Source organism: Cyprinodon tularosa, unplaced genomic scaffold (genome assembly GCF_016077235.1).
Source record: "Cyprinodon tularosa strain WSP-4 unplaced genomic scaffold, ASM1607723v1 ctg461, whole genome shotgun sequence".
Classification (NCBI taxonomy): domain Eukaryota; kingdom Metazoa; phylum Chordata; class Actinopteri; order Cyprinodontiformes; family Cyprinodontidae; genus Cyprinodon; species Cyprinodon tularosa.
The window spans coordinates 1,012,678-1,026,730 of NW_024039187.1; the positions used below are offsets into that span (position 1 = coordinate 1,012,678).

At 41.7% G+C, this 14,053-nt stretch overlaps 1 protein-coding gene across 2 annotated transcripts in view; it reads right to left on the reverse strand.

The window, feature by feature from the left end:
- slc13a1 (solute carrier family 13 member 1) overlaps positions 1-14,053 on the reverse strand; it is a 38,989-nt gene that overhangs the window by 486 nt on the left and 24,450 nt on the right. For both annotated transcript variants that reach the window (XM_038301145.1, XM_038301144.1), the window contains exons 6-14: positions 14,006-14,045; positions 13,847-13,922; positions 11,134-11,291; positions 10,858-10,977; positions 9,462-9,560; positions 8,870-8,971; positions 5,262-5,353; positions 4,086-4,180; positions 896-1,057 (exon numbers count right to left, since the gene is read on the reverse strand). In XM_038301145.1, the coding sequence (XP_038157073.1) occupies positions 896-1,057; positions 4,086-4,180; positions 5,262-5,353; positions 8,870-8,971; positions 9,462-9,560; positions 10,858-10,977; positions 11,134-11,291; positions 13,847-13,922; positions 14,006-14,045 (944 nt within the window). The remainder of the gene's footprint in view (positions 1-895; positions 1,058-4,085; positions 4,181-5,261; positions 5,354-8,869; positions 8,972-9,461; positions 9,561-10,857; positions 10,978-11,133; positions 11,292-13,846; positions 13,923-14,005; positions 14,046-14,053) is intronic.

Consider the following 14,053-nt stretch of genomic DNA (forward strand, 5'->3'; position numbering starts at 1 on the left):
GGGTCTACAGACTGGTTTTCTCCAAGGCCCAGATCCACGATTCATCTGAGTGGGTTGCTGCCAGTGGAACTTGGACTTTTCACAATGTTGGAGGGCCATGAAAAAAATCATCAAGTTCTACTACCTCAGTGGTTAAAAACCTGTAAGGTGTTCTAAAAGGACAATAATCCTAAATCAATAGACTGGTTTGCTTTCATCTCTTAGGATTGCTGGTTTATTTCGGCCCCAGATGGATGTAAACTTTAAAAAAAAAGTTACATCATTCTGAGGATTTTGAATCTAACTTCCAAAAACATTGGCGAGTTTCTAGATGTTGGAGATCAGCCTGTTTTTCAGTGTAGTCCTGTTTATCTGACTGTGACTAACTGGATGTGCTCTCTTCATCCTCTGACATGGGAGCTGGCTCGGAGCTCGTCTGCCTGGCTGTGTGTTTCCTGGACGGGGCCGCCTGTGGAGCTGGTTGACAGTTGCCTTTTGTATCTATGCTTCTTTTTCTATGTCTGCGTCTGTCTCCTTGAACCCCAGTCGGCCTCAGCAGATGGCCGCTCACACTGAGCCTGGTTCTGCTGGAGGTTTCTTCCTGTTAAAAGGGAGTTTTTCCTCTCCACTGTCACTACAAGCATGCTTAGTGTGAGGGATTGCTGAAGAGTCAATGAGTCGACGCAATCAGCTGGTTTTCCTTAGATAGAAAACTCTGAATCAATCTGACTGGATGATCTGGTGAACTGGAAAGTGACCTGAGATGACATGATGTGAATTGGTGCTATAGAAATAAACAGAATAGAACTGTTGTTCTGGTTTATTGATGTATTTATGACTTAAATATAAGCACCCAGGGAAGGACAGTAGAAGATATTGTTTCCATACCAACACATTTCCCTCATGAAGACCTTACCAGAGGAGACAGAATGGGGAGGAAGATGGTGATGGTGGCAGCGTTGCTGGCCACCTCTGTCAGCGTGGTGACGATGATGCAGGCCACTGTGATGGTGGCCAGGACCGGCAGATCCCCCAGAGGGGTCAGCAGCTCCGCCACCCATAGGGACAGGCCTGACTCCTGCACACACACACACACACAAACTCATTCTGCTTTATATAATGAGGACCATGTGTTGACTCCAATTTACTTCCATTGATTTTCGGTCATTTTCAACCCTTTCTATGCCCTAACCATAAAACTAACCATTACCAATGCATACCTAACCTTAACCCAATTGACACATTAGCCCTAAACCTAACCATTAGCAAAAGAGCTTGTTAAGACCACCAAATCGTCCTGACTTTGCAACAATTGGTCCTCAATCTGATGGTGAAATTGAAAAAATGGTCCTCGCTCTAATGGCTAGATAGGTACACACCCACGCACACAACCGCTTAAAGATTAGCTCATCCCTGCTGCTTCTTCTCACTTATAAATTACAGATTAAGCCTGCAGGATAGAAAGACTTCAGCTCCCATCATCACTGTTAAACCGTCCTGTCTGCTGATCTATTCGTTGTTCTGAAATGTTCTTATTCCAGCGAATATTAAAACATTGAATATCCCTCAGGAATCAACAAGCATTATCAGTCATGTGGCTGCAGGAACAAAATCAACCTTCTTTACACAGCCAAGCAGTTAAAACTCATGTGAAAAATACTTCATCATGTTTTAATCCAGTTAAAATCCAAGAAATTACATAAATAAAATAAATAGATATTACATAAATAGAATAAAAAAAAAGCTTTTGGTAAAAAGGCTATTTAGGGTAAAAGTAATAGAATATAATAAAATGAAGAAAAAGTTAAATAGTGTTACTGAAAAATAAAATTTTTAGGCAGAAGAAAAATATTTCACAGGTTTGTGAACAAAGAAACGACTCATTTCCATCTAAGTTGAATAATCGGAGCTGCAGGTGGATTATCTGTTTCCATGATGGAGAAACAAAATATTTTAATGTAAATATTCTTTTAAACATCTCATAGCTGATGCTAACCCTCTGATGGTGTTTCCTGCTGCCTGGTCCGGCTGATAAAGGGAAACTCTCTCTCTGGGAGCTTTCTGGCTGTTTGGCGTCTGTGTTATTTACAGACACACAATAGGCTCAATAAATGCTGGATTAAACCTGGTTTATTTTATTTTTTTTGTTTAAATAAAAACAATAAAAACACAAAAACAAAATAAACTTGCAGTCATGCTCCGTTTCAGACGCACCCAGCTGGGCGGCTTCATTAATGATGTGATTCCTCTCTGACACTGACTAGGACTAACTAAGAAGTTCTAACTAAGCAGATCCTATTTTATTACAACAGGTTAATAATCTATCGTTAATCTGAACTATTCAGCTAACAAACATTTTCTGTAAAAAACGAGAGGAGGGATAATCTACCTTCTCCCTCTCTCCACTTTCTCCTTCCTTTTTCAAACCCAGGCTTTGGGGCGCTGCATTTTCCAGCTGTCGTTTTTACATGCCCTGCTGTTTATTTACACATTTTCTTGTTCATTTGTTTCTTTTGTTCTCACTACATCAAATGATGCCCGGTTTCAGACAAAAGACCTGATGCAGGACCTGAGGACCAAACCATTTATTGCAATTTCATGGAAGGGCTGGGGGGGTCAATAATTATCCAACAGATATTATATTCTCTAACAGAAATAATCTCTTGGATAATGTCTCCCACCGCATGAATGAAGCTGGTGCTGAACTGGAGAGCTCCTTCAGTGACAGACTGCTGCACCCTAAATGCACCATGGTGCGTTATCACAGATCCTTCCTCCCAGCAGCTGGAAGACTCTAGAACCACCACTGTTCCCAACAACAATAAGTTGATCCATTCATGCTGATTTTGCACAATTTCTACCTTAGTCAGTAAAAAAACCTGCTGCTGTCATTCTGCACATCTCTGATGTTGCTGCCATTTTCAAATAACCATTACTGTAAAAATGTCCATAGCTGCATATTGGTTATTTATTCTCCAGGTGCACAGTTTGATATTATTAAAATGCTGTACAGAATTTTATTGTTTATCTTTTAACTCTTAACTATTTTGTTTTTCTTATAAAATTTTTCTAAGGTCCACATTTGTGTGACCATTTTCTTCTATAATAGTTTTGCTGCTGTAAACACTAGAATTACCCCAACGGTGACAATAAAGGGATTTTCTATTCCATTCTACTCTAAACCTCCGATTGCTCTTCTTCCTTGTCGTAAATATATCTATCATAGATCTGCTTCGATCCATGATGGATATTTCCAGCTCTAAGACAATCTGGTCCTTCTGGTCCACTACTTCTCCGGACTACAGAGATACCAAACAGACCATGATATCTCCAACATAGGCCTCCTTGACGTCCAATCGCTCCCTGGCAAAGGAGACCTCTTGTAGGTATCCGTGCTGACTGTAATATTGGACGTTTTCCTTCCTTTCTGAAACTTAATTGTAATAAATTTCATTTGTGAAAAAACATTTTTTTTTGTGAAAAAGTTTCTTTCCTCTTTTTGCCAAACTTTTTCCAGTTTTCCACTCTCACATTCCAGTGCGTAATATTTACAGCGACTGGCATATCGCTGCTTGTCATCTATCTTCTTTTTTGCCAGAAGCTGTTTTTCACTGTTAGATGTTTTGGTAAGAAGCTAGACTCATTTAGTTTAAGATTATTACACCAATCCTTTTGTTTGTGAAAGAATATCTATTGTTTGGATTCAAATCCTGTTTATATTTTGGTTGTTAAGTATTCTTAAGGGTTAATAAATGCTGCTTGAATGAATACCATCCAATCAGAGCTCTATATGACTGAGATTTCAGATATCCTCCCTGATAGCGCTCTATCCTCTGCGCCTCATATCACTAATATCACTTGGTCTATATATTTCCATCTGTACCATGTTAAAAGTCGTCTGCCTTGTTTACAGTCTTTTCACTTCCTGTATTGACCATTGCTTCCCTCCTGATTGGTCTCCTGCTAAACGTTCTTCATGTGCAGCAAAGATAATTATTATATTAACCAATAGGCTGATACCAGTACATGTTCTGTTTTACTGAGATCCAGACATATCATGGTGAATATATGTGGCTTTAGAGTCACTTAAAAATGATGTAAACAACCTCTGCTCCTCCAGCGAGTGCAAATCCTCCCCCCACCAGCAGGGCCACCCTCCACGGCATGGAGGCTTGAAATTCCTCCCAGGATATCAGGGCCTCTGTGTTAAGAGAAAAAGGTTTCGTTTTATACAGTAAATACAACATAGTCAGAGTATTAGGGCCAGACTAGAGATTTTTAATTTTTACAATAAAGTTATAATATTATGAGAATAAAGTGCTTCTTGTAAGAGTTGTCATAAAATATAACTTGTTTCTCATAATTTTACGGCTTTAGTCACGAATAAAAAAAAAAAAATCTCTAGCCTGGCCCTAATACTCCGTAAAAGTCAAAGTTTTTGATATCTGAATCAATAACAATTATCTATTAGCATAATTAATGGCTACTTTGTTATTATTTTAAAATAAAACGTTTAATTGTTAATATACTACCAATATACTAATATACTATAATAATACTTAATTTCAGTTCAGTTTGATACTTTGTTTTATCACACCCTGTATCTGAGTGAAACTTGCTCTCTGTAGTGGTGCCACATCACATGGTTGAAGACTCTGTGATTCTATTGGCTAAACAGCAGTGCAGGGTGACAGTGGCGTTGGATGTAGGAGTTTGCCCTGAAATCGAAGGATTGACATAGACACTAGGTGGTGCTAAAGCACTAGGAAGTTTGCCCTTTATCAACGAAAATGCCCTTTGAAACTCGTTTTTTTTTATTTTTTTGTTTTATTATTAATAAATAATAATAATAAAAATTATATATATATATATATAGCCAAGAGCCAACCAAGGACCAGCCAAGGGCCAACCAAGGACCAGCCAAGGGCCAACCAAGGACCAGCCAAGGGCCAACCAAGGATCAGCCAAGGGCCAACCAAGGATCAGCCAAGGACCAGCCAAGAGCCAACCAAGGACCAGCCAAGGGCCAACCAAGGACCAGCCAAGAGCCAACCAAGGACCAACCAAGGGCCAACCAAGGACCAGCCAAGAGCCAACCAAGGACCAACCAAGGACCAGCCAAGGAAATTGGGGAAATTTTGAATGGCTACTACTGTATTAGAGTCAGGCATGTTGAAGCAGAGACACGTCTAAAGGTTGATGAACACAGACCCTCAAGGCATTGAAACAAGACAGACAGACAATCTAAATCATGTTTTTATCTCGTCAGGAAGTGCTGTTACCGTATTTTCTGTCAGGTCCGTAGGCAGGGACGATAAAAAACACGAGGCCCAGCATCAAAGCCACAGTAGCATCAGTGATGAAGCCGGGGTGGCTGTCAGAGTGAAGGAAGGAGAAATGAATGGTGGCAGATTTTATTTTGGATTCAAACTTTTCTCTTTTTTCTTGAAGATTTTTTAACTCTTCTCTATAGTTCTGAGCAGGGTTGGAGGAGCAGGAGAGAAACAGTATTTCTACCAATCCCACTGAACTTTGTCCACTGAGGCAGAAGGACCAGTAGGTCAGGGTGTCCTAATTACCCAGTTAGTTACTTTAACTGCCCTAAATTAAAATCAGTTTGGTTTTTTTTCTAAAGCGCCAATTCACATCATGTCATCTCAAGGCACTTTACAGTTCACCAGATATTCCAGTCAGATTGATTCAATGTTTTCTATCTAAAGCTCCTGTCACACCTTGATGATTTATACATACAGCATGCTAAAAATTACATCATCAGTTCCAGGTCAGTTATCTGATGGTTTACATACGTTCAGTGTCAGTTCCTCATCAGTCGTGGCGTCTAGCTTATCCTAAACTTCTGAGTAACTTTTGCATAACTTCTGCGTAACTTATCAAGAACTTCTCTCAAACTCATATCAAGGTATCTGACGTGTTCCAGACGAGCGCTGAACGTGTTTCTAACTTCCAGCTACTGTATAATGGCGTATTGGCAGTGATTTGGTATAAAGGGGGTTCACAGGAGGAAACCGTCAGTTTTCCTCCAGACTTCATCCCCATCATAGGGTGAGCCAGAAGGTGAGGGTGATGGATCCTCCCTGCGTTCATGCCCACCAAACTTCTTAGCAGACATGACGCTCAATCTGCTGCCACCAAAAAACTTCTTTCTTTCTTTTTTTTTTTATTTATTCTATTTTTTCTTTTTGTTATTTAGCATGCTGTGAACAGCAGCAAGGTTAATACGGCGATCAAAGAATCTTTTCCTGCAGGTCTAGTGCCTCCGGGCGCATTGCCCCCATAGGCGGATCTACTGGGGTGGCATAGGGTGGCAAATGCCTCCCTAAATGACAGCCTTGCCACCCCTGCTGCCACCCCAGTTGGCTGTAGGGGTGGCGAGGCTTATAAATTATGGATCATTTGAGAATTACCGACCGCTAATTTCCAATGTCGGACTGCAGAGAATGCAGCATGAGGTGACACGAGAGTGACTGAGACTGATTAGTTTTGAAAACCAAATGGGGCAAAGCGAGGGAGCCAGGGGTCATGGGGAGAGGAGACACGGGATTTCTCTATCGAGAAATTAAATCATAATGAAAGCACAATGTTGCTAGCATAGCTGCAATGCTGATTTTGAGATGATAAAAATCAGGTTGCAGAACGTTATTTCTCTATCTATGATGTTAGTTAGGCCTGATGTCTCAGGCTCAAAGACATATTTGCGGTCAACTATGACTGAAAGGTTTGGTTGTACTCAAATCAAAGCACACAAAGGCATTGGATCTCAATAAAGTTGTGAAGCGTTTTGCTGAGCAACATGGAAATCACTGCATTCAGCTGTTATAGTCATGTTAACTTTATGTTATGCTCTCTGGTGAGCCTTTGCAGAGATCTTACATTTTTTTTGGCACCTGAGAAAATCTGATATTTCCTTTAATAAAACAAAAAGTGTTAAAAGTAAAGTTAAAAACGTGATACTGGTGTAAATCCTGCTTAATATGAAGCAGTATTGTTTCTTTTTTTTGTATATATAGTATGAAACTTCCTGCCCCCCTCTCGCCACCCCATAAATATTTTTCTTGATCCTCCCCTGATTGCCCCCCCCCTCAGGACACTGGTGTGTGCATCATTTTTGATGGGCATTATGCTGCCGTGCATTATGAAGAAGTTAGGCTGTCGTTGGACAGAAGTTCTGGACTCGTTATGAATACTCTATATACACTATATTGCCAAAAGTATTTGCTCACCTGCCTTGACTCACATATGAGCTTAAGTGACATCCCGTTCCTAATCCATAGGGTTCAATATGACGTCGGTCCACCCTTTGCAGCTAGAACAGCTTCAACTCTTCTGGGAAGGCTGTCCACAAGGTTTAGGAGTGTGTTTATGGGAATTTTTGACCATTCTTCCAGAAGCGCATTTGTGAGGTCGCACACTGATGTTGGACGAGAAGGCCTGGCTCTCAGTCTCCGCTCTAATTCATCCCAAAGGTGTTCTATCGGGTTGAGGTCAGGACTCTGTGCAGGCCAGTCAAGTTCATCCACACCAGACTCTGTCATCCATGTCTTTATGGACCTTGCTTTGTGCACTGGTGCACAGTCATGTTGGAAGAGGAAGGGGCCAGCTCCAAACTGTTCCCACAAAGTTGGGAGCATGGAATTGTCCAAAATGTCTTGGTATGCTGAAGCATTCAGAGTTCCTTTCACTGGAAGTAAGGGGCCAAGCCCAGCTCCTGAAAAACAACCCCACACCATAATCCCCCCTCCACCAAACTTTACACTTGGCACAATGCAGTCAGACAAGTACCGTTCTCCTGGCAACCGCCAAACCCAGACCCGTCCATCAGATTGCCAGATGGAGAAGCGCGATTCGTCACTCCAGAGAACGCGTCTCCACTGCTCTAGAGTCCAGTGGCGGCGTGCTTTACACCACCGCATCCGACGCTTTGCATTGCACTTGGTGATGTATGGCTTGGATGCAGCTGCTCGACCATGGAAACCCATTCCATGAAGCTCTCTGCGCACTGTTCTTGAGCTAATCTGAAGGCCACATGAAGTTTGGAGGTCTGTAGTGATTGACTCTGCAGAAAGTTGGCGACCTCTTCGCACTATGCGCGTCAGCATCCGCTGACCCCGCTCCGTCAGTTTACGTGGCCTACCACTTCGTGGCTGAGTTGCTGTCGTTCCCAAACACTTCCATTTTCTTATAATACAGCTGACAGTTGACTGTGGAATATTTAGGAGCGAGGAAATTTCACGACTGGATTTGTTGCACAGGTGGCATCCTATCACAGTTCCACGCTGGAATTCACTGAGCTCCTGAGAGCGACCCATTCTTTCACAAATGTTTGTAAAAACAGTCTGCATGCCTAGGTGCTTGAATTTATACACCTGTGGCCATGGAAGTGATTGGAACACCTGATTCCAATAATTTGGATGGGTGAGCAAATACTTTTGGCAATATAGTGTATACGCCCAGAATGGAATAAATACATAGAAAGTTCAGCATATGCCAGCGTTTTAGGAGATTCTGGGGCTTCAGGCAAACACTGGATAAATCAGCAAGGTGTGACAGGGGCCTCAGGAAAACTAGTTAATTGCATTGACTCTTCAGCAATCCCTCAAACTAAGCATGCTTGTAGAGAGGAAAAACTCCCTTTGAACAGGAAGAAACCTCCAGCAGAACCAGGCTCATGTGAGCGGCCAGCCGCTGATGCCGACTGGGCCGTCTTGAAATTAGTCAGATTACTAATCCCTAAATAAGGGATTGCTGCTCTTACTACCCATTCTGACCTGGTTATATCCAATAATGTTCAGAACAAGGACACCTCTGGATGGAGGTGAGTTGTCTTCAATTTCTGGATAAGGTTTAACAGCCGTGTGAAAAATTCACTCACTGGGGGAAGAGAGACGCCCAGCCTGGCATGAAACCTGGAGATCTGGTCAACCACAGAAGCACCATGAGCAGGAACACCAAGCCGGTAAAGATCTCCTGAGGCCTGGATAAAATGGCCGAAACACATCGGATTGATTCACAGCCAAAGATACACAGGATGAAGGAAGGAAGGAAGGAAGGAAGGAAGGAAGGAAGGAAGGAAGGAAGGAAGGAAGGAAGGAAGGAAGGAAGGAAGGAAGGAAGGAAGGAAGGAAGGAAGGAAGGAAGGAAGGAAGGAAGAGGGAATGAATAAATGGATGAATGAATGGAGGAGTGAATGAATGACTAAAGGAGTAATGAATGAATAATTGAAGAAAGGAAGGAATGACTGAAAGAGTGAATGAATGAATAGTGAATGAATAAGGGAGGAGTGAATGACTGAAGGAAGGAAGGAATGAATGACTAAAGGAGTAAATGAATGAATGAATGAAGATGTGAATGAATAAAGGAATGCAGGAGTGAATGAATGAAAGATTGAATGAAAGAAGGAAGGGAGGAGTGCATGAATGAAGGAGTGAATGAATTAATGAACAATTGAATGAATGAATGATCACCTCATGGCTCCCAGGGACCTGTACTCCTCCTCTATAACCCTTTGTGCTGCCTCCTCCTTCTGGGAGCGCTCTCCTTTGCAGCGCCACAGGAAGCTGAAGCTGTCCAGATGATGGGCAGATGTTTACTGGGAGAGAAGCAGAAAGGCGCCTCTCTGTCTCTAAAGTCTATCCTCCATGCTAAGGTTCGATCTATCTGAGTTATCTACAGCCTAATGTGTAATGAGTTGGTAAAAGTAGAAGATTCAACAAAATAAATCATAAGCATTGATGACTGATGATAATGAAATATCTCTCTGTGGACAGATGCTCTCACTGATGTTCTTTGATGCATCTAATTTAGATAGACTTCAGTTTAGCAGAGCCGCTTTTCCTAACAAGCCTCCTTCAGTTCTTCTCATTTAGAAGCCCTTCTGTGAAGCTGTGGCATCATTGAAAGGAAATTGGCTGATCAGTAACATGTTGACTCGTGTTGATGGCAGCGTCCTTTATTATCTGATGAACAGGGACCTCAGAAGCGCATTAGCTCTGCAGCCTGCCAGGTTCTCATGAGGGACATAGAGTTTATTAATGGCCTCCCGTTCTCCATCCATCATGAATCAGAAATCTCTAAGAATGATGTCATCAACAAGTGTTGAGTGGGACTGCAGGAAGACTGGTTCATCGTCTCCCCGCCCAGATTTCCTAAGGAATTCTCTGATAAACCCTGATTGGTGGGCTGAGAGCGGCGGTTGGTCCCCAGTGGTTGAACCAGGAACTGTTGGGTGTGGATTGAAAAGCTTCTCCACCTTCACAGCCAACAAGCTTCATTTCCCTCAGAAATGTTGCATCATTTAAAGAATATAAACAAGCTTTTTAGACCTGTGTCAAGTGGAAACCCGCTGCAGATACATAATAGAAAAAGTTATGCAATCAAAACCATTGAATAACTCAAAAACACACAGACCTCAAATCACAAACACAGCAGCATTTAACTGCTGCAGTCAGAAGATGGAGAAGGGCAAAGTGAAAATGATTCTGCAGACGCAGGAATGATGCTGCAACTAATCCAATCTTTGTACTTATAGCACGTTTGCCCCCCTCAGCCACTATATACAGACGTGTTGCATTATACAAGCAAAACATGACTCTTAGTTTCCCCTTTTATTTTTTAGTCATCCAGACTCTTTTTTTCCTGTTTGAAATGTTTCAGATGTCAGGTTTAGGTTGACCACAACAATCCAGGGACACCAGATATCCAGAAATGATTAAACATAGAAAATCAACCTACTATTTAATTTATTTTTTTTATTTTTTAGGTGAAATAAATTCACCTTAAATGTTTAAATCATTGAGAATGAAAGTTGTTGTGATTCACAGGACAGAGCAGATAAACATGCATGGAATGGCTGACACTCACTCTGAGCCCAGGAACAGCCAGTAAAGCCACACCCATGTGAGCAGGAGCATGATGAGACTGATGGGAAGGCACATCAGCAGCCAGTTCCCAAAGTTGATGGCATTGCATTCTGGGTAAATCCTTAGAGTGAAGACAGGTGGACGGTTTGAATGCAAACAAAGATCAGAGTGATGGTGATTGCTGTCCAAACACTGATTCATATCCACAGACTATCAGTCTGTTTTTGTGTCTCATTTCCAAAGCATGAATGATGTAGATAGAAAGTTAGCCACCCACTGATTGAGATACTCAGAGAAGATGAGGTTGGGAGAGGTTCCTGGCAGCGTGCTGATGCCACCGATGTTGGAGGAGTAGGTGATGCCGAGGCACATGGCTTTGCACAACATTAGGTCCTGTTTATTCCCGCTGACGGCGGCTGGAACGCACGCTGTAGCCTGCAGGATGACAAAGCAGAGAAATGAACCCTGGGAGGGAGCCATCTGCAGCACAATCACAAACATTTCACCCCCTACAGCTTTTTTCATCTTTTACCTTCTGGTCTTCCTGAAATATTTCAGATCAAACCAGTTTTGATACAAAAGAAGAGGATTTTCAGAGCAGACTGTGTAAAAGTAATCGCACCCCGTCCCACTTTGCTCTAAAGACCCGTTGAATTTCAGCCAATGGGAGGCTTTAAAGAACGAAACAACACATTCAATCAGAGGCAGACTCGCTGCTGCAGGACCCTATGATGGCTTCTCCTGACCATAATGCCACCACCACCGTGGAACATCGGACATTAATGTGTCCAGTGGCAGCTGGCTAATAGATGGCGCTAGGGTGCCGCTCCACCAGCACAATGACCTTGATTAAGAAAAAAAAAAAAAAGAAAGTTAAATAATAACATTTATATTTTATAATTTATATTTATAAAATATATTTCAAACTATATTTATATATATTTTTTAAATTTGCAATATAAATATTTAACCTTTAAATCCTAAAATGCTTCCTTTCATTTTTGGCCAGATTGGTGACGTATTTCTGCTCTGAGGCGGGTAAAGAAGAGCTCAGCGCGTATGAAGCCATATTTATGGAGCGATATTTGTGCCTTTGGGGCGACAGTGGCGTTGGATGTAGGAGTTTGCCCTGAAATCAAAGGGTTGACGGTTCAAAACCCGGCTCTGACTTTCAGTGTCTTTGTGTCCTTGGGCAAGACACTTCACCTGCATTGTCTGCTGATGGTGATCAGAGGGCCTGGTGGCGCCAGTGTACGGCAGCCCCGCTTCTGTCAGTGAGCCCCAGGGCAGCTGTGGCTACAATGTAGCTTTCCACCATCAGTGTGTGGGTGAATGAATGTAGTGTAAAGTCTCCTGACTTGAATAAAGGCATTATATAAGTACATGCCATTTACCTTCTGTGTGAGCACGCAGTGAGACAACACGCACCTGCTCAAAAACGGTCTGGCAAGCGCTCAACTCTTCTTAGCCCACTGTCCTTGACCTCAGTTCCATCTCTGCACGCGCTCCACATGCTCTTTCCACTCTCAACACCAGCTGTGCGCTTGGCTCTGTCTCTACGCTTGTGACTTCATAAATGTATGTAAATGAACCACACCGTCAGCCAGTCACACTCAGATTTTTTCATCCAATCAGTAGTCCAAAGACAGATGCAGACGGTTCACTGTGTGTTTTTCCAGGCCTGGTTTAGCTCCAAGGCTAGGCTACCTGCATGCAGTGAGGCTTTATCTGCCTCCCTGTCTCTTTTTTCAAAGGTCAGGATCTGAGCCAGCATGGATAAAGACAGCTAGGACTGATTTAAAGCACTTTTTAGAAAAGGCAAAGAAGAATGAACAATCTGGGAATCACATGGAAAATAATAGAATATATTCTATTTTTTCTACATGTTTGTTCATTTGCATAGTTGGTCTTAAGCAAACACATTCTCAGAAAATAGTTTTTTTATATTAAAAAATTCTAAAGCTGACTGATAGTTTCTCCATTATTAAACAGGTTAATATTTTTTTTAGGTTTGTGACACAATATTGGACCATGGAAACACAGATTTACCTTCACAAAGCCTCAGAAGGGCAAGATTTATGTACAAAAAGTAAACCTGGACATGAAATTATGTTTTGTTTTTATAAGGTGTTTGTAAAATGTTTTTTGTTGGCATTCCTATATACTGGTGTGATAACTTAGTATATGTTGGATTGGTTTTTGGTATATGTCTACTTTGATTTTATAGCCCCCCTTGAAGAAATCTGAACCTCCTGCGCCTTGTTTTGTCTGTATCCCTTTATATATATATATATATATATATATATATATATATATATATATATATATATATATATATATATATATATATATATATATATATATATATATATATATATATATATATAATTTTTAAGTATTGTTGATAGAAGTCCTGAGCTGCATTTCTTTGTTTCACACACTGAGGAAAAAAAAGTTGGAGGTAGGAGAATTTAAGGACTTATTATTTTCTTGTAGAATTCTGATTAAGCTGATAAAGGGAAGCTAGCAGATCTAAACATTGTTGATGAAGCAGCTAAGGATAGGAGGTAGGAGGTAGGAGGTAGGAGGCATTAACAGCATCTCAGAGCCCTGATTGAAATGAGCAGATGTGCCTGCAGGGGGCAGCAGTATCTGCTGTCAGCAGTAAACCAGAACGCTCCCAGTTTGCTGCACTGATTATTGCTTTAAAACTTCAGGGATAAAATGAGTTTGTTCTGCAAAAAGCAAAGAGAGGAGATGCTGCTGAAACTATGGAAACAGCTGCAGGACTAAAAACGGCAGAAAGACACTTGGCTTGTTGATCCCATTGTTATAAAAGCACAGATTATGACCATTCTGCTGTTAATCAGCATCTCCTGCCTCCTGTGAGGTGATTATCTGAACAAAGCAGAAATGATGAATAACACAGAATCATGATGAGAAGGAGGGGAAGGAAGAGGAGGAGCTGTGGCATGACTGAGGATTCAGACCTGAGCTGGGTCAATATGTGGTTGAACCTCAACGCCGCTGAGATCTTCTGATGGAACATCTGGTTTCTTGTCGTTGCTGTGGAGCAGAAAAGCTTCAGTCAGATCTGGAGGTGGAGGAACTGGACCTCCTGATGGTTCAGGAGAACAAAAGCTGCACACCTTACAGTCTCCTTCACTGTGTGGGAGCTGATGCTGGTTTCTGCAAAA